Source organism: Hyperolius riggenbachi, chromosome 8 (assembly GCF_040937935.1).
Source record: "Hyperolius riggenbachi isolate aHypRig1 chromosome 8, aHypRig1.pri, whole genome shotgun sequence".
In the NCBI taxonomy this organism is placed as follows: Eukaryota; Metazoa; Chordata; class Amphibia; order Anura; family Hyperoliidae; genus Hyperolius; species Hyperolius riggenbachi.
In genome coordinates this window covers 63538000-63556513 of record NC_090653.1, presented here as the reverse complement: position 1 = coordinate 63556513, position 18514 = coordinate 63538000, and the positions used below count along the sequence as shown (strand labels likewise).

The 18514-nt window shown below is 43.8% G+C and overlaps 1 protein-coding gene across 32 annotated transcripts in view; it reads left to right on the top strand.

Annotated features, from left to right (window-relative positions):
- The window catches only part of LOC137528845 (leucine-rich repeat and fibronectin type III domain-containing protein 1-like protein), a 688143-nt gene that overhangs the window by 645790 nt on the left and 23839 nt on the right, over positions 1–18514 (top strand). For 31 of the 32 annotated variants that reach the window (XM_068250501.1, XM_068250500.1, XM_068250499.1 and 28 more), the window contains one exon: positions 2857–2931. In XM_068250501.1, coding sequence (XP_068106602.1) covers positions 2857–2915 — 59 coding nt within the window. In that variant the 3' untranslated portion in view covers positions 2916–2931. Of the gene's footprint in view, positions 1–2774; positions 2832–2856; positions 2932–18514 lie in introns of those variants that run through there. The other variant, XM_068250515.1, reaches the window with a different exon arrangement.

The window sequence follows — 18514 nt, the reverse complement described above, 5'->3', positions numbered from 1 at the left end:
GCTACGCCATGTAATATTATGTGGGCACATTTTTGGCTCATTACTAGGGCCTATGTGGATGAAAGTGTCAAATCAAGTCTCTGATCCCCTCCCGGCCCCTACGTTGCATTGTGTAGTTATGGAATGAGGCTGGCGCATGTGCAATGAAGGTGGAGCTACAGTGCTGTCCCTGCCCTCCTACCATCTTCACTCTAGTGTTAGGAGGTAGCTGGGGCGGATTTACCATAAGGAACTGTAGGCACGTGCCTACAGGCACCTGGTGATGGAAAGGCGGCTCAATCACTTCCTCTAGTGCCTCCCAGCAGAGTTTCGAGTTGATTGTAAATGAGGTTACTCACCCAGCGTGAGTAACCTCATTTACAATCAACTTAAAACTCAACATTCCATTGATGAGATCTCCCTTAGGTAAAGGGCACCTCTAGCTTCTTAATACTGAGGGTACCTCTAGCTACCTAATGCTAAGGGACACCTGTAGCTACCTATAATGGGTAAGGGAGAAGTGACAGCTGGGCCAGCCAGAACACTTGTGGTGCACTTCAGCGGGGGTTTGTAGATACATAGAGAACGAAGTCTATGGAGCCGGGACATCTGTGCCTATAGGCTCCTATGATGTAAATCCGGGCCTGGGAGGTAGAGACCCTCCAAATCTCTGCCACTGCAGCACTCAGGCAATCATCCATGCACCCCCTACCGAACACCACAAAGTAGTGCTGGGACCTGCAACTACAGGGGGGCCTAGAGTAGTAGTCCCTGCAACTACAGGGAGGCTTAGAGCTGTGGGGGACCGCAACTACTAACCTTCCCTTCCTCTGATACAGGGGACAATCCTCCAGAGCAGATGATGCTCTTGCTACACTTGTTATGGGTGACGTGAAAATCTTGATGGCCAAACTCATTTTATGACCCTTATGAGATGGGCTTCCAGGCTGTGTCAGGCACAAAGAGGAGTCAAGGGTAAGGGTGTGAACATTGGGGGCCCAAGTTCTACAGGGAAGCCCCTATGAATGATCATTATGCCACTGCTGGGGGTGATCCAGAAAATGGATTAAAAGTGGAGTCCAAAGTCTTTTGGCTACTGTAGATTATACATAGATCCATGGTGGATCTGGGCGCTCCTAGTTTGGCTCCTTTCTCAATTAGTTGAATGACTACTGGTTAATTTAAACTCAGACCAGAATCCATTCTCACTGAAGATTGTGTCATGTGATCTTCTCAACTGCACCAATGCTATCTGATTTTATTGCTGAGAACAAGGCCCCCTCCTGTGGGAACAGCCCCTGCAAACTCAGCCTTTCATTTCAGGGGTGAAAGGCCGGGGGCAGTATAGAAAGCCATAGAAGATCGTAGGTGAGGCGACCTTGTGATGGCTGCAGTTTTTTTCTGAAGAGATGTAAATGACAGCTGTACTTATAAGGTCTTGAGGAACCTGAGCAAAGTGCTTGGAGTCAGAGAATTTAGAGTATTATAAAAGTCACATTTGTGAAAGAGCCCAAAGCACATGTCAATTTGCTGTTATGCAAGAGCTCGATCGAAGAGTGATGCTGCATAATCATCCAGTGACGCCAATATGCACATCAATTACAGACAATCAGGTTACAATGCAATGAGCGAAGGAGTCAATGGCCAGGTCTCGACATGGATTTTGGCAATTATAGCCCAATTTATTGCATCATAGCCATAGTTAAAGTGAACCTCCACACTAAAAATCTACTCAGCAGCACTGAAAAGGCTTGGTGTTTCTTTAACAGTTTCAAAGCATCAGAACTTTGTTTTTCATATCCAAGCCTTATTTTTGGCTGCACAGAAGCTAAGTTCCGCCCCATCAAAGAAAACTTCCCGGGCATTTTTCCTGTGATACTGTGCAAAGCATGATGGGATTTCTGATGTTGTTGTTCTCGTTGCCTAGCAAGTGGGAGGGGTGATCAGGACACAGGACAGTTGGAACTGTGTCTCATGCTCCCTGTCCCCTTCTTTCAACCAAAAAGATGGCTGCCCTCATGAAATCACAAACATTTTCCTGTTCTTTTAAAACAGAGTGGGTAAGAGATTATATCACCTATCTATTTTAATTAACATAACTAATGTAACTTAATGACAGTATATTTGTTAAGGCTGAAGTTCCTCTTTAAAGAGAACCAGAGACGAAGCACCCTCATGCATTTTAGCATATATATCAATGGGAACATGACAGTAAACACTTACTCTGCTCTTTGTTTCATTTTCACTGCACAGTCTGCCTGTTATCAGCTCTGATAAGAATCCCCGACAGAGCATTCAGTCTGGCTTTGCTCGGGAATCATTATAGCTGAGTCAGTCTTCTGTGATGTCTTTTCAAGCCCAAGCCGGCCCCCTCCTGGCTCTGCTTTCCTGCTATGAGGATACATAGCAAGAAAGCAGAACCACAAGGGGGCAGGTTTGGGCTTGAAAAGACATCACAGAAGACTGACTCAGCTATAATCATTACGGGGCAAAGCCAAACTGAATGCTCAGTCTGGGATTTTATCAGAACGTATAACAGGCAGACTGTGCAGTGAAAGATGAAACAAAGAGCAGGGTAGGTGTTTTCTCCAATGTTTCCACTGATATATATGCTAAAATACATGAGGGTGCTTCGTCTCTGGTTCACTTTAAGCAGGCACCTAAGAGTATTTACTGCAATTTTAGTTTTCGGTGTATAATCCCATTTTAAGATATCATAGCCAATAGATTTATTGATGGTCACATGATTGTAAACTTTTGAGTAATTGGTGACATTTGTCTCTCCCATTAAATAGTGTGATGGGTGTCTAATTTGAAGAGCTAACAACAGACTTCCCAGCACTGAGATAACAATGATTTTTCTTGTCTGAATAACAGCTGGTAAGAACTCCAGTGAGAAGAGGAAGTCATCGGAATGGACAGACATCAACATCTGATGAAGACCTTACAGAGGTATGGGCCACTGGTGATCAATGAGGTGATGTGACAGATCTACAAAGAACTGTAACTGGGGGTCAGTTTGATGTCAATCCAGACTCAACTAATCAGCTAAACAGTGCAGAGGTCAACAAACTGAAGCCTGTCTCAGGCACTTATTACAGGGAACCCTGAGGTTAGAGGGATATGGAGTCTGACATACTGTATGCATTTCCTTTTAAACAATGCAAATTGCCTGGGTGTCCTAGTGATCATCTGCTTCTTGCTTTTAGCCAAAGACCCTGAACAAGCATGCAGATCAGTCTCACTGGATTAGCTGCGTGCTTGTTTCAGGTGTGTGATTCAAGTACATACAGCAGCAATAGAAATTATCAGGACAGCCAGCCAACTGGTAGTAAATTGTGGGGAGAACACTTTGGTGCTGTTTATAAGGAAATAAATACGGGAGTCTCCATATCCCTCTCACCTCAGGTTCCCTTTAAAGACAATCATGCAGTGACATAAATACAACAGCCATTTTAAACCCACTGAGGCACTAAGCACCAGAGGGTGTGAAATGCATTAGTGTATTTTGGCTTTGTCCTCACGCCTGGTATTGCTATCAGAATGTACATCTCCTCACCTATGGTCAGTAAATGCATAACGCCGATAAGCATTGGGAAGGTGACCAAGGCGATCGGCGTCAAGTCCTGGGGGCGGAAATTAGCGGGGATCAAGCACGCATATGCTAGCACATCCCCGCTGAGTGACAAAACTCCAAGATCAGTCTGCTAGCCCACAATCGCGGCTCGCAGACTGTTAGAAGAAAAAAATATATATTTGTTTTGGTTGTACAGTGATGTAATTGTAATCCCCAGCTCAGTGGTCTTTGTGTGAGATAGCCCGTCTCTCCTCCTCTACCAGGTTTTCGGCGCTATGCCGTCATCAGGGGATATGGAGAGCAGGCTCAGGTAGGGCTATTATATAGTAGTAAATTATAATTACCTTAAGTGTAATGTAATCGTTTGTACAGCGATGCAATGTAGCGCAGCACTGGGGGTACAAATGTAAGCAATACCAGTTGCCTGGCAGCCCTGCTGGTCTCTTTCACGTCAATAGTGTCACACCTGAAATGAGCAGACTTCAGTCAGAGCACCAGATCTGCATATGCTTGTTCGGGGTCTATGGCTAAAAGTATTAAAGACAGAGGATCAGCACCAGGACAGCCAGGCAATATGCATCAATATAGCAGCCTCTGTAGCCCTCTATATCCCTCTCGCTTTAGGTTCCCTTTAAGTTGCAGGACAATTTTTTAAAAGGACATCCAAGGTGAAAATAAACTGATGAGAAAAACTATTATATCTATCATCCTTCTCCTAAAAAATGACTTTTTAGATATCCCCCAGTTTTATTTTATATTTAAATCTAGTTTTTAAGTTTTTACTGTTGCATTGTCTCTGCTCAATGACACCTTCATTGAAGCATGTCAGAGCTCAAATCTATGAATTATTGACCCTTTTTATCTCTTTCCTGCTCTCAGAAGCCATTTGCTGACAGGAAACTATTTTATGGCTGTAATTACTTGTTAGTGAGAGTTATGCTATAGTCTGACCCGGTCCCAACCTGGACAAAAAACTGTCACTGGTAGGGAAAGAAAAAAGGAAATCATCCTAGTTATTTGTATGCTTGGTACTGTACATACCCATGTCTATCTCATCATGTCACATCATGTCACCTCGGTTGTCCTTTAATTAAGATTTAACATTTTTAGAACAGTCTCAAATAAAGTGGCGTAACTATAGTAATTGTGGGGGGGCTGGATTCCCTCTCCTCCCCTTCTGCAGAATAGCGCAGTGGAGCAGTTTAGTATTTACCTGCTCCAGTGCTGCTTCCGGTCTCCTCTTATCTTCCTGACAGCCGCATGCTCTGTCCTGCGTACCTCTAGTTGTGAATGCATGTCATGTGATCAGGAACTGGAGATAGAGAAGTATAGTGAGCACAGCTGCTGGGAAAAATGGAAGAGACACAATGCAGTGCTGAAACAGGTAAAAATAAAACTGTTCAGCTACTCTGCTATGTGTGGAGAGCGTGCTACGGTAGGGGAAAGGTGTATAGGTATGTGTGTGTGTGTATGTGTGTGTGTGTGTGTCATGCTGAGCAGTCTGGAGGATGAACCTCATATCAAGTGTTTGGGGGTTCACATGTCCACAAATCCTGATGCGAAATCGGTTTCACGAACCTGCTCACCCCACCAAACCGCCATCTCCAGTGTGCTGCAATCTCCATTCATTTGAACATAGCCAATCACAACCACTGATATTCAGAGAGATGCAGCAGCCGGTTGTTCTCTCTAGCGACATCACAAGCCGGACAGGATGTGATCATATCTAGCACAGCTATCATGTTCGCCAAACCGTATTAGGCTGAAGGATGGCAATTTCCTTTGCTTTGGCTCGGTAATTCAGGCCCACGTAGTAGTAAGATGACTAGAAGGATGACAGAATGACTTTGTACCTCTTAAAACAAGTCAGCGGTGTCAGTTCTCCGGTTTCTATTCTGGCAGCTTCTTTTTAGCTGGCCGCCCACAATCAAACTCACTTTCAGATTTGATCTGTCAGCTCAGCAGACTCTACCTGCGGCTACATACTGTTTGAGATGTGAAGTGAATATGAGCTAATTTCAAACAGAATAACCACAGACAAATAAAGAATCCTGAACTGGACACCTTTCTTGGCAGGCACAGCTAGAAAAAGCACAACACAAATGGGTTGCCCACTATGTAATCTGCAGCTACCGATTGCATGCGACTATTTTGGTCAAGGAAAGGTGTAAGGTTAGGTGGGGGGTTATTAGTTGTCTGGGAGGGAGGGAGGGAGGTTATTAGTTGTCCGAGGAAGGGGGGTGGGGCTATTAGAAGGGATGGCCAATGAGATGCAAATAATTTTCTAGTTGATGCAAATGTAAATTTAGTATGCAAATTTCTGCAGATTAATATTGAACCAATCAAATCCTGCTGAGGAAATATTTGGTCCATGTTCAAGGTGCATGAATTTGCATACATAATTTGCATAATCCTGCATCACTTCAAAATTATTTGCATCTCACTGGCTATCCCTTATTTTGTTACCCATGGGGGGTGGTGGTTATTAGTTTTCTTGGTGAGGGTTGTTATTAGTTGTTTGTGGGGGGGTGTTATTAGTTGTCAAGGGGAGGGGAGGTGGGGGAAGTTGTCTGGGAGGTTATATGTTGCTCACCAGAGGAGAGTTCTGTGAGGAAGTAGAGAGAGGTAAGCTCATAGCGAAATATTGGCAAATATTACCGATATTTCACTATATCAATTAACTACTTCACCTCCAAGGGTTTTTCCACTTAAAGGGATACTGTAGGGGGTCGGCGGAAAATGAGCTGAACTTACCCGGGGCTTCTAATGGTCCCCCGCAGACATCCTGTGTTGGCGCAGCCACTCACCGATGCTCCGGCCCCGCCTCTAGTTCACTTCTGGAATTTCTGACTTTAAAGTCAGAAAACCACTGTGCCTGCGTTGCCGTGTCCTCGCTCCCGCTGATGTCACCAGGAGTGTACTGCGCAGACACAGACCATACTGGGCCTGCGCTGTGCGCTCTTGATGACATCAGCGGGATCGAGGACACGGCAACGCAGGCGCAGTGGTTTTCTGACTTTAAAGTCTGAAATTCCAGAAGTGAACCGGAGGCGGGGCTGGAGCATTGGTGAGTGGCTGCGCCAACACAGGATGTCTGCGGGGGACCGTTAGAAGCCCCAGGTAAGTTCAACTCATTTTCCCCTGACCACCTTACAGTATCCCTTTAAAGGGAAACTTAAGTCCCCTATAAAAAAAAACGTTTCACTTACCTTGGGCTTCTGCCAGCCCCCTTCAGCCGTCCTGTGCCCATGCTGGTCCGCAATGATCCTCCGTTCCCCCGCTGCCAACTAGTTTTGTTTTCGGTGACTCCGAGTCAGAGGGCCATTGCACCTGTGCAGCCCTAGCAATGCGTATGCTTGCACGCGTTGCCGTCTGCAAAAACGTCCTGTGCAGGCAGTTGGTGAAAACGAAACTAGCTGGTGGCGGGAGAACGGAGGATGGCAACACCGTTTTTTTTAAATGATTTTTTTTAAACCGGCCTAAAGATGAGCATGATTTCCAAAATATCTGGACAAACAGGCTAAAACAGCATTATATTTTGATGATAAATGGTGTCGAAGGGCCTAGTTCGGCTTATTTTAGGTCAAGATTCTGCTGAAGTCAAACAATATCTCAAGGAGATAGGACACTCTTTTCAAGACAGGGAGGTGCTTATTTTGAATGGAAGAAGATGATAAAGGGCATCTATGATAAGCTGAAAGAACTTTAACTCTCTTTGGAAACCTGATGCAAGAGTTGAATGGAGACCCGAGTACTTCCAAGGCCGTTTGAGGAGACCCAAAGGCCTCTTTGACATTAAAGTCGGAGGCTGGAATGGGGGGCTTGGCGGTGGAACAAGGGAATGCAGGGAGGAACGGGAAGACTTTTTTTTAGCAGGTTACTGTTTTCCTGGTCTGGAAAGAAGCATTCAGCTAGCAATATCAGATTTTAAAGAGGAACTGTGTGCCAAATGAATGTGTCTGCTATGCCTTACAGTACATAAGAGGCCACCTACTATAAATGTACTACTCCTTCTCAACCCTCGACTGACTGCGTTCCATTATACACTGGAATTTTATTATCTTCTGAAGCTGGAGTTAAGGTGCTCAACATCCCTGGAATCTATCAGATGCTGGAAATGAGTTCTGCAAGTGCCGAGGGTGATGTAACCTCCTGAGATCCCAAATCCCAGTCTAATGAACAGAATGGTGTTTTTCAATGAGGGAGGTATCAGTTAGTTGGCAAGGAATCTAGCAGAAGAGTAACAGACTAGCAGCCCTTTTTCACTAGTGGTGTTTTGAGATCGGATTCCAATAGATTGTGGATGGCAAAATCCTAGGTACTTAAAAACCAATGGAATTGGTTCCCATGTTAATGAGTAGTGGAGCCATTAACAAGCAAGAGATTAACAAGCAAGCATTAACAAGCAAGCATTAACAAGCAGACAGGCAGAAGGTATCACAAGCAAAATGTCAAGGGCAGGCAGTAGACAAGCAGAACGTATCACAGGCCAAAGGTCAAGGGCAGGCAGCAGACTGGCAGGATGTATCACAGACCAGAGGTCAAGGACAGGTGAGTTGGGCCGAACGGTTCACCTGCGAACGGTTCCATGCGAACTTCAGTGGTTCGCGTTCGCGTCCCGCAGGCGAAGTTTTGCGGAAGTTCGGTTCGCCCCATAATGCACCATGAGGGTCAACTTTGACCCTCTACATCACAGTCAGCAGGCCCAGTGTAGCCAATTAGGCTACACTAGCCCCTGGAGCACTCCCCCCTAATAAAAGGCAGGCAGCGGCGGCCATTAAGCTCACTCATGTGCCTGCGTTTCGCCATGGTGCGCACCAGTCCAGCACGGCCGTCACTACACAAACAGCTGTTTGCGGTGCGTTACACGGTGAGTTTGGTGTGTCAGTGTGAAGCAGTACCTTAATTACACTACCTGATTGATGTATACACATGCAAGATGTTTTAAAGCACTTTAGGCCTGTCATTTAGCATTCAATGTGATTTCTGCCCTTAAAACGCTGCTTTGCATCAAATCCAGATTTTTCCCAGGGACTTTTGGCATGTATCCCACTCCTCCACCTGGGGGTCCAGGTGTTAGACCCCTTGAAACATCTTTTCCATCACTTTTGTGGCCAGCATAATTTTTTTTTTCAAAGTTCGCATCCCCATTGAAGTCTATTGCGGTTCGCGAACTTTTCCGCGAACCGAACCTTCCGCGGGTTCGCGAACCTAAAATCGGAGGTTCGGCCCCACTCAGACAGGCAGAACATATCATAGGCTAAAGGTCAAGGACAGGTGGCAGACAGGCAGAACATATCACAGGTAAGAGGTCAAGGGCAGGATGCAGTAGGCAGAACATATCCCACACCAGAGGTCAAGGGCTTGCAGCACACTAGCGGAGGTCAAACAGGCAGGTTCAGTGACGGGCAGACAGATCAGAGCGTTGTCAAAACTGGCCGGGGTCAGGCACGGGTAACCACTAACCAGGCAGATAATACAGGTTCTCGTAGCACTAACAACAACCTGCTTAGAAGTAACAGCACTGAGTGGCTGTTAGCAGCTTCCTTGAATAGTATAAATTTGGTGGCAAAAGTTTGCACATGTGCGCCACCACATACGCACATGTGCTATATTGCTTTTTCGCATATGTGCGCACCGCAGCTATTGCAGTGTCCGCCCACAAACACTCTCTGTATAAAGTTAGTATTGCACCTGTGCGCGCACTCGCTGGCATCCACATTGACTGGACAGGTATTGTAACAAGTACTCTGTTGGCTTTAGTATCGTTAATATTGCAGTGCACTGCCTGGGCATGGCAATATTAACAACGTTATGTGAATCAAGCTCCATGTCACATCTGTTCAGATAAACATTAAATGTATTCCATGTGCAAAACCACAGGGACATCCACCACGCAAATACATTGCAAATACTCAGGGGTGTAACAGTCCATAAGCCCCCCTGTGAAATTGTCTTGGAGGCCCCTGGAATCCAAACTTCTCCCCCCCATACCCGCACCCCCCTTGCCCCGATATGCATGCAGAATAGCACAGGGACCAGTGTAATATTTTCCTGCCCCAGTGCTGCTGGCCTCCTTTATGTATCACAGCTGCACACTCACGGCTGCCATTCACCGGCTTCCAATCATGTGACTCACATCTTATCTTCCCACGGACACTGCGCTCACAATGGATTCCCAAGTTTTCCAATCCTCTGTGCTTTTATGCTCCAATTCGTGAACATAGAAAAAATAAACAAATAAACATAGCGTGACTCTGTAATTAATATATGAATCCACCACGTGTTTTGAAATTCTCATGTGATGCCACCACAAACAGGTATCACAGCTCCTCACCCTCTATAGTGGCTGTCAACCCACAAACAGCTTAAGCGTTTAATTCTCCAGTGATTTTAAAGCCTTTCACCTTCCACCGCTTTGTGCTGCATAAACATCACTAAGATCTCCAGCCTCTCACCTTATATAGTTGCTGCCAAACTATAGGTCAGCTATAGCGCTTAATGAGTTCCACTCCCGTTGTTTCCACACCAGTTTCTATCTCCTTTCCAACAGTAATCCATCAAGTTTACACCTATTGACTAAAAGGAGTCTCCATAGCGTAAAACTGTTTCTTTAATTTAAAAAGTTTAAAAACAATTGCACTCACATGCTCCCATAAAGTTATGCGCATATAAGATCCAAGACGAGCTGTAGTCCAGTCCACGTCCTTAAGCTCCGCTCCGTGACTCACATCGGTCATGTGATCGGGAGCCAGCAGAAAAAGGAGGCACACAGTGCTGGAGCATTACTCCACTCCCTGTGCTACTCTGCATGTGGGTAAGGAGAGGGAGGAGGAGTGGGCCCCCCCAGCGGTTGTAGGGGTTCCAGGGGCAATTGTTACGCCACTGCAAACACTCATATATTTATGTAAATGTGCTGAAACGTATTCAGTGTGAACTGATCCAGGACTCCCTGTGCGTGTTTTTACCTTGTATTTGTAGGATGAATAAAGTGCACATAAACCATATAAATCCCACTGAGTTTGCAACACTTTAAGAGGAGGCATGCTTTAATATTTGTGACATTTTTATTTAGCCATTATACAAAACTATTCTTTCTGTTGGAAGTGGAAGTAGCGGGAACATAAGCTGCTTGGCAATCATTTCCAGAGCGGTTCCTGATTTCTCAGTAGTATATGTGCCTTTTATACCGGCAGCACATCTATTATGAATAAGCCGTCCACAAAATAAACATATATAAAATTCAACAGAATAATTATTTATTAAAACAAAACATTTACCCCTTCAGCAGCAAGCAGTGGAGCGGTTTAGCTCACCGTTGCCAATTGTTTCTTTCCATTTCTATTGAGCATTTTCCTGTTTACCAACATTTATGTTCGATCTGATACTATAAAACCATAAATATACCTTGTGGGAGTTTAGTGGTAAACTTGATCACATAAGACAAAGAGCAGAAAGTTTGTGAATTGAATTTATTAATGTATTGTGCTTCTTTAGTAGCTGTACAACCTTTTAAATCAAACCTGAAGCGAAAAAAAAGAACTTATGATATAATCAATTGTATGGGCAGTAAATAATTAATGGAGCATTAGTTGCAAAGAAACTGTTTTTTTCATAGCATTGCATCATTATGTCATACACTATTTGCAGTTTAGAAACCAAACTCTGTCTTTTAAGCTATAAAACAAAGCAGAAATAATGGCCCTTTGAACGCTCCTGCAGTAAAACCTTATCACAAGCTGTCTCTCACTGTTTCTTGAGTGTTTAAAGAGACGATGAAGGGAAAAAAATTATGATATAATTAATTGGTTGTGTAGTAGAGCTAAGAAATAAAGCATTAGGAGCAGAGACATAAGTCTAATGCTGGGATTACACAATACTTTTTTTTGTAAGAATTGTTTCGATAGATGCCTTTGATGAAAAAATTCCAACCTGTCCGATGTTCCGCTTGATTCGTTTCCGCTCGATTTCTTATAGAAGTCAATGGAAAAAAGATAAGAAAAGTACAAAAGGTAACTGTTGAAATGCTGGAATAACCTTGTATAAATTTGTATTTGAAACTTTATAAGCCCCAAAAGACAATTTAACAGCACAGAGAATTAAAGATACACATTTCATGTTTCAAGTTTTGTCCTTGACTAAAACATTCAAGTTTTGTCCTTGGCTAAAACATTATACATACAGTACTTTAGTCTACTATTACCAGGGATCAGGACAAGCTCCCTAAGTTTGTGGACGAAGCTGTACAGACCTGACACTAGCCTGCTGGCTAGCAACGCATTCTGCCACTATGAAGAGGGGAGGAGAGGCAGAGAGATTATGTGCAGTGCATGCTATAGGTGGCAGAGTAGGAGAGACAACAATAGCTATGGGCTGCGCTCGGGCGAGATGATCCCAACATGCTCGATCTCTTGCCAATATTGTGGGCCGATGTAGGCACACCAGATTTTCACCCAAGGCAGTCTTTAGCAGCCCCCTTGGCCAATTTAATCTACTGCGTGTACAAACCTTATGGCGTTTAGGTTCGTCATGCCTGGAAAACATAAATGATTCAGCAAATTTGCTCTGCATTTTTTACCACGTTCCTTGTTATTAGAAACAACCTTTATCTGGGTCATAGCAGCCCACAGAGAGGGTTTATGAAAGGTTAGGAAAATTGCAGTCCTGTGAGCACAATATCACTCATCTATTCACGCAGAACATTTTGAAAACAAAAATCTATCTCTTTATATAATATCCCTGTGTCTATGCATCCGCTATGTCCCTGTGTCCGTGCTTTTTTGCACTGCTCATGTGCTGAGCTGAGGGAGGACGCGGCCAGAAGGAGCGGGCGTGTGTGCGTGCGGCGGGCGCGCAAATGCACGCAACGAAGTGGTGACAGACCTAGCCCGTTTTTAAACAGGCTAAGGTCACTAATATATATATATATATATATATATATATATATATATATATATATATATATATATATATAGATAGATAGATATATACAGTGGTTTGCAAAAGTATTCGGCCCCCTTGAAGTTTTCCACATTTTGTCATATTGCTGCCACAAACATGAATCCATTTTATTGGAATTCCACGTGAAAGACTAATACAAAGTGGTGTACACATGAGAAGTGGAACGAAAATCATACAGGATTCCAAACATTTTTTACAAATAAATAACTGCAAAGTGGGGTGTGCATAATTATTCAGCCCCCTGAGTCAATACTTTGTAGAACCACCTTTCGCTGCAATTACAGCTGCCAGTCTTTTAGGGTATGTCTCTACCAGCTTTGCACATCTAGAGACTGAAATCCTTGCCCATTCTTCTTTGCAAAACAGCTCCAGCTCAGTCAGATTAGATGGACAGCGTTTGTGAACAGCAATTTTCAGATCTTGCCACAGATTCTCGATTGGATTTAGATCTGGACTTTGACTGGGCCATTCTAACACATGGATATGTTTTGTTTTAAACCATTCCATTGTTGCCCTGGCTTTATGTTTAGGGACTTTGTCCTGCTGGAAGGTGAACCTCCGCCCCAGTCTCAAGTCTTTTGCAGACTCCAAGAGGTTTTCTTCCAAGATTGCCCTGTATTTTGCTCCATCCATCTTCCCATCAACTCTGACCAGCTTCCCTGTCCCTGCTGAAGAGAAGCACCCCCCGAGCATGATGCTGCCACCACCATATTTGACAGTGGGGATGGTGTGTTCAGAATTATGTGCAGTGTTAGTTTTCCGCCACACATAGCGTTTTGCATTTTGGCCAAAAAGTTCCTTTTTGGTGTCATCTGACCAGAGCACCTTCTTTCACATGTTTGTTGTGTCCCCCACATGGCATGTGGTAAACTGCAAATGGGACTTCTTATGCTTTTCAATTAACAATGGCTTTCTTCTCGCCACTCTTCTGTGAAGGCCAACTTTGTACAGTGCACGACTAATAGTTGTCCTATGGACAGATTCCCCCACCTGAGCTGTAGACCTCTGCAGCTCATCCAGAGTCACCATGGGCCTCTTGACTGCATTTCTGATCAGCGCTCCTCTTGTTCGGCCTGTGAGTTTAGGTGGACAACCTTGTCCTGGTAGGTTTACAGTCCAGCACGGCCGTCACTACACAAACAGCTGTTTGCGGTGCGTTACACGGTGAGTTTGGTGTGTCAGTGTGAAGCAGTACCTTAATTACACTACCTGATTGATGTATACACATGCAAGATGTTTTAAAGCACTTTAGGCCTGTCATTTAGCATTCAATGTGATTTCTGCCCTTAAAACGCTGCTTTGCATCAAATCCAGATTTTTCCCAGGGACTTTTGGCATGTATCCCACTCCTCCACCTGGGGGTCCAGGTGTTAGACCCCTTGAAACATCTTTTCCATCACTTTTGTGGCCAGCATAATTTTTTTTTTCAAAGTTCGCATCCCCATTGAAGTCTATTGCGGTTCGCGAACTTTTCCGCGAACCGAACCTTCCGCGGGTTCGCGAACCTAAAATCGGAGGTTCGGCCCCACTCAGACAGGCAGAACATATCATAGGCTAAAGGTCAAGGACAGGTGGCAGACAGGCAGAACATATCACAGGTAAGAGGTCAAGGGCAGGATGCAGTAGGCAGAACATATCCCACACCAGAGGTCAAGGGCTTGCAGCACACTAGCGGAGGTCAAACAGGCAGGTTCAGTGACGGGCAGACAGATCAGAGCGTTGTCAAAACTGGCCGGGGTCAGGCACGGGTAACCACTAACCAGGCAGATAATACAGGTTCTCGTAGCACTAACAACAACCTGCTTAGAAGTAACAGCACTGAGTGGCTGTTAGCAGCTTCCTTGAATAGTATAAATTTGGTGGCAAAAGTTTGCACATGTGCGCCACCACATACGCACATGTGCTATATTGCTTTTTCGCATATGTGCGCACCGCAGCTATTGCAGTGTCCGCCCACAAACACTCTCTGTATAAAGTTAGTATTGCACCTGTGCGCGCACTCGCTGGCATCCACATTGACTGGACAGGTATTGTAACAAGTACTCTGTTGGCTTTAGTATCGTTAATATTGCAGTGCACTGCCTGGGCATGGCAATATTAACAACGTTATGTGAATCAAGCTCCATGTCACATCTGTTCAGATAAACATTAAATGTATTCCATGTGCAAAACCACAGGGACATCCACCACGCAAATACATTGCAAATACTCAGGGGTGTAACAGTCCATAAGCCCCCCTGTGAAATTGTCTTGGAGGCCCCTGGAATCCAAACTTCTCCCCCCCATACCCGCACCCCCCTTGCCCCGATATGCATGCAGAATAGCACAGGGACCAGTGTAATATTTTCCTGCCCCAGTGCTGCTGGCCTCCTTTATGTATCACAGCTGCACACTCACGGCTGCCATTCACCGGCTTCCAATCATGTGACTCACATCTTATCTTCCCACGGACACTGCGCTCACAATGGATTCCCAAGTTTTCCAATCCTCTGTGCTTTTATGCTCCAATTCGTGAACATAGAAAAAATAAACAAATAAACATAGCGTGACTCTGTAATTAATATATGAATCCACCACGTGTTTTGAAATTCTCATGTGATGCCACCACAAACAGGTATCACAGCTCCTCACCCTCTATAGTGGCTGTCAACCCACAAACAGCTTAAGCGTTTAATTCTCCAGTGATTTTAAAGCCTTTCACCTTCCACCGCTTTGTGCTGCATAAACATCACTAAGATCTCCAGCCTCTCACCTTATATAGTTGCTGCCAAACTATAGGTCAGCTATAGCGCTTAATGAGTTCCACTCCCGTTGTTTCCACACCAGTTTCTATCTCCTTTCCAACAGTAATCCATCAAGTTTACACCTATTGACTAAAAGGAGTCTCCATAGCGTAAAACTGTTTCTTTAATTTAAAAAGTTTAAAAACAATTGCACTCACATGCTCCCATAAAGTTATGCGCATATAAGATCCAAGACGAGCTGTAGTCCAGTCCACGTCCTTAAGCTCCGCTCCGTGACTCACATCGGTCATGTGATCGGGAGCCAGCAGAAAAAGGAGGCACACAGTGCTGGAGCATTACTCCACTCCCTGTGCTACTCTGCATGTGGGTAAGGAGAGGGAGGAGGAGTGGGCCCCCCCAGCGGTTGTAGGGGTTCCAGGGGCAATTGTTACGCCACTGCAAACACTCATATATTTATGTAAATGTGCTGAAACGTATTCAGTGTGAACTGATCCAGGACTCCCTGTGCGTGTTTTTACCTTGTATTTGTAGGATGAATAAAGTGCACATAAACCATATAAATCCCACTGAGTTTGCAACACTTTAAGAGGAGGCATGCTTTAATATTTGTGACATTTTTATTTAGCCATTATACAAAACTATTCTTTCTGTTGGAAGTGGAAGTAGCGGGAACATAAGCTGCTTGGCAATCATTTCCAGAGCGGTTCCTGATTTCTCAGTAGTATATGTGCCTTTTATACCGGCAGCACATCTATTATGAATAAGCCGTCCACAAAATAAACATATATAAAATTCAACAGAATAATTATTTATTAAAACAAAACATTTACCCCTTCAGCAGCAAGCAGTGGAGCGGTTTAGCTCACCGTTGCCAATTGTTTCTTTCCATTTCTATTGAGCATTTTCCTGTTTACCAACATTTATGTTCGATCTGATACTATAAAACCATAAATATACCTTGTGGGAGTTTAGTGGTAAACTTGATCACATAAGACAAAGAGCAGAAAGTTTGTGAATTGAATTTATTAATGTATTGTGCTTCTTTAGTAGCTGTACAACCTTTTAAATCAAACCTGAAGCGAAAAAAAAGAACTTATGATATAATCAATTGTATGGGCAGTAAATAATTAATGGAGCATTAGTTGCAAAGAAACTGTTTTTTTCATAGCATTGCATCATTATGTCATACACTATTTGCAGTTTAGAAACCAAACTCTGTCTTTTAAGCTATAAAACAAAGCAGAAATAATGGCCCTTTGAACGCTCCTGCAGTAAAACCTTATCACAAGCTGTCTCTCACTGTTTCTTGAGTGTTTAAAGAGACGATGAAGGGAAAAAAATTATGATATAATTAATTGGTTGTGTAGTAGAGCTAAGAAATAAAGCATTAGGAGCAGAGACATAAGTCTAATGCTGGGATTACACAATACTTTTTTTTGTAAGAATTGTTTCGATAGATGCCTTTGATGAAAAAATTCCAACCTGTCCGATGTTCCGCTTGATTCGTTTCCGCTCGATTTCTTATAGAAGTCAATGGAAAAAAGATAAGAAAAGTACAAAAGGTAACTGTTGAAATGCTGGAATAACCTTGTATAAATTTGTATTTGAAACTTTATAAGCCCCAAAAGACAATTTAACAGCACAGAGAATTAAAGATACACATTTCATGTTTCAAGTTTTGTCCTTGACTAAAACATTCAAGTTTTGTCCTTGGCTAAAACATTATACATACAGTACTTTAGTCTACTATTACCAGGGATCAGGACAAGCTCCCTAAGTTTGTGGACGAAGCTGTACAGACCTGACACTAGCCTGCTGGCTAGCAACGCATTCTGCCACTATGAAGAGGGGAGGAGAGGCAGAGAGATTATGTGCAGTGCATGCTATAGGTGGCAGAGTAGGAGAGACAACAATAGCTATGGGCTGCGCTCGGGCGAGATGATCCCAACATGCTCGATCTCTTGCCAATATTGTGGGCCGATGTAGGCACACCAGATTTTCACCCAAGGCAGTCTTTAGCAGCCCCCTTGGCCAATTTAATCTACTGCGTGTACAAACCTTATGGCGTTTAGGTTCGTCATGCCTGGAAAACATAAATGATTCAGCAAATTTGCTCTGCATTTTTTACCACGTTCCTTGTTATTAGAAACAACCTTTATCTGGGTCATAGCAGCCCACAGAGAGGGTTTATGAAAGGTTAGGAAAATTGCAGTCCTGTGAGCACAATATCACTCATCTATTCACGCAGAACATTTTGAAAACAAAAATCTATCTCTTTATATAATATCCCTGTGTCTATGCATCCGCTATGTCCCTGTGTCCGTGCTTTTTTGCACTGCTCATGTGCTGAGCTGAGGGAGGACGCGGCCAGAAGGAGCGGGCGTGTGTGCGTGCGGCGGGCGCGCAAATGCACGCAACGAAGTGGTGACAGACCTAGCCCGTTTTTAAACAGGCTAAGGTCACTAATATATATATATATATATATATATATATATATATATATATATATATATATATATAGATAGATAGATATATACAGTGGTTTGCAAAAGTATTCGGCCCCCTTGAAGTTTTCCACATTTTGTCATATTGCTGCCACAAACATGAATCCATTTTATTGGAATTCCACGTGAAAGACTAATACAAAGTGGTGTACACATGAGAAGTGGAACGAAAATCATACAGGATTCCAAACATTTTTTACAAATAAATAACTGCAAAGTGGGGTGTGCATAATTATTCAGCCCCCTGAGTCAATACTTTGTAGAACCACCTTTCGCTGCAATTACAGCTGCCAGTCTTTTAGGGTATGTCTCTACCAGCTTTGCACATCTAGAGACTGAAATCCTTGCCCATTCTTCTTTGCAAAACAGCTCCAGCTCAGTCAGATTAGATGGACAGCGTTTGTGAACAGCAATTTTCAGATCTTGCCACAGATTCTCGATTGGATTTAGATCTGGACTTTGACTGGGCCATTCTAACACATGGATATGTTTTGTTTTAAACCATTCCATTGTTGCCCTGGCTTTATGTTTAGGGACTTTGTCCTGCTGGAAGGTGAACCTCCGCCCCAGTCTCAAGTCTTTTGCAGACTCCAAGAGGTTTTCTTCCAAGATTGCCCTGTATTTTGCTCCATCCATCTTCCCATCAACTCTGACCAGCTTCCCTGTCCCTGCTGAAGAGAAGCACCCCCCGAGCATGATGCTGCCACCACCATATTTGACAGTGGGGATGGTGTGTTCAGAATTATGTG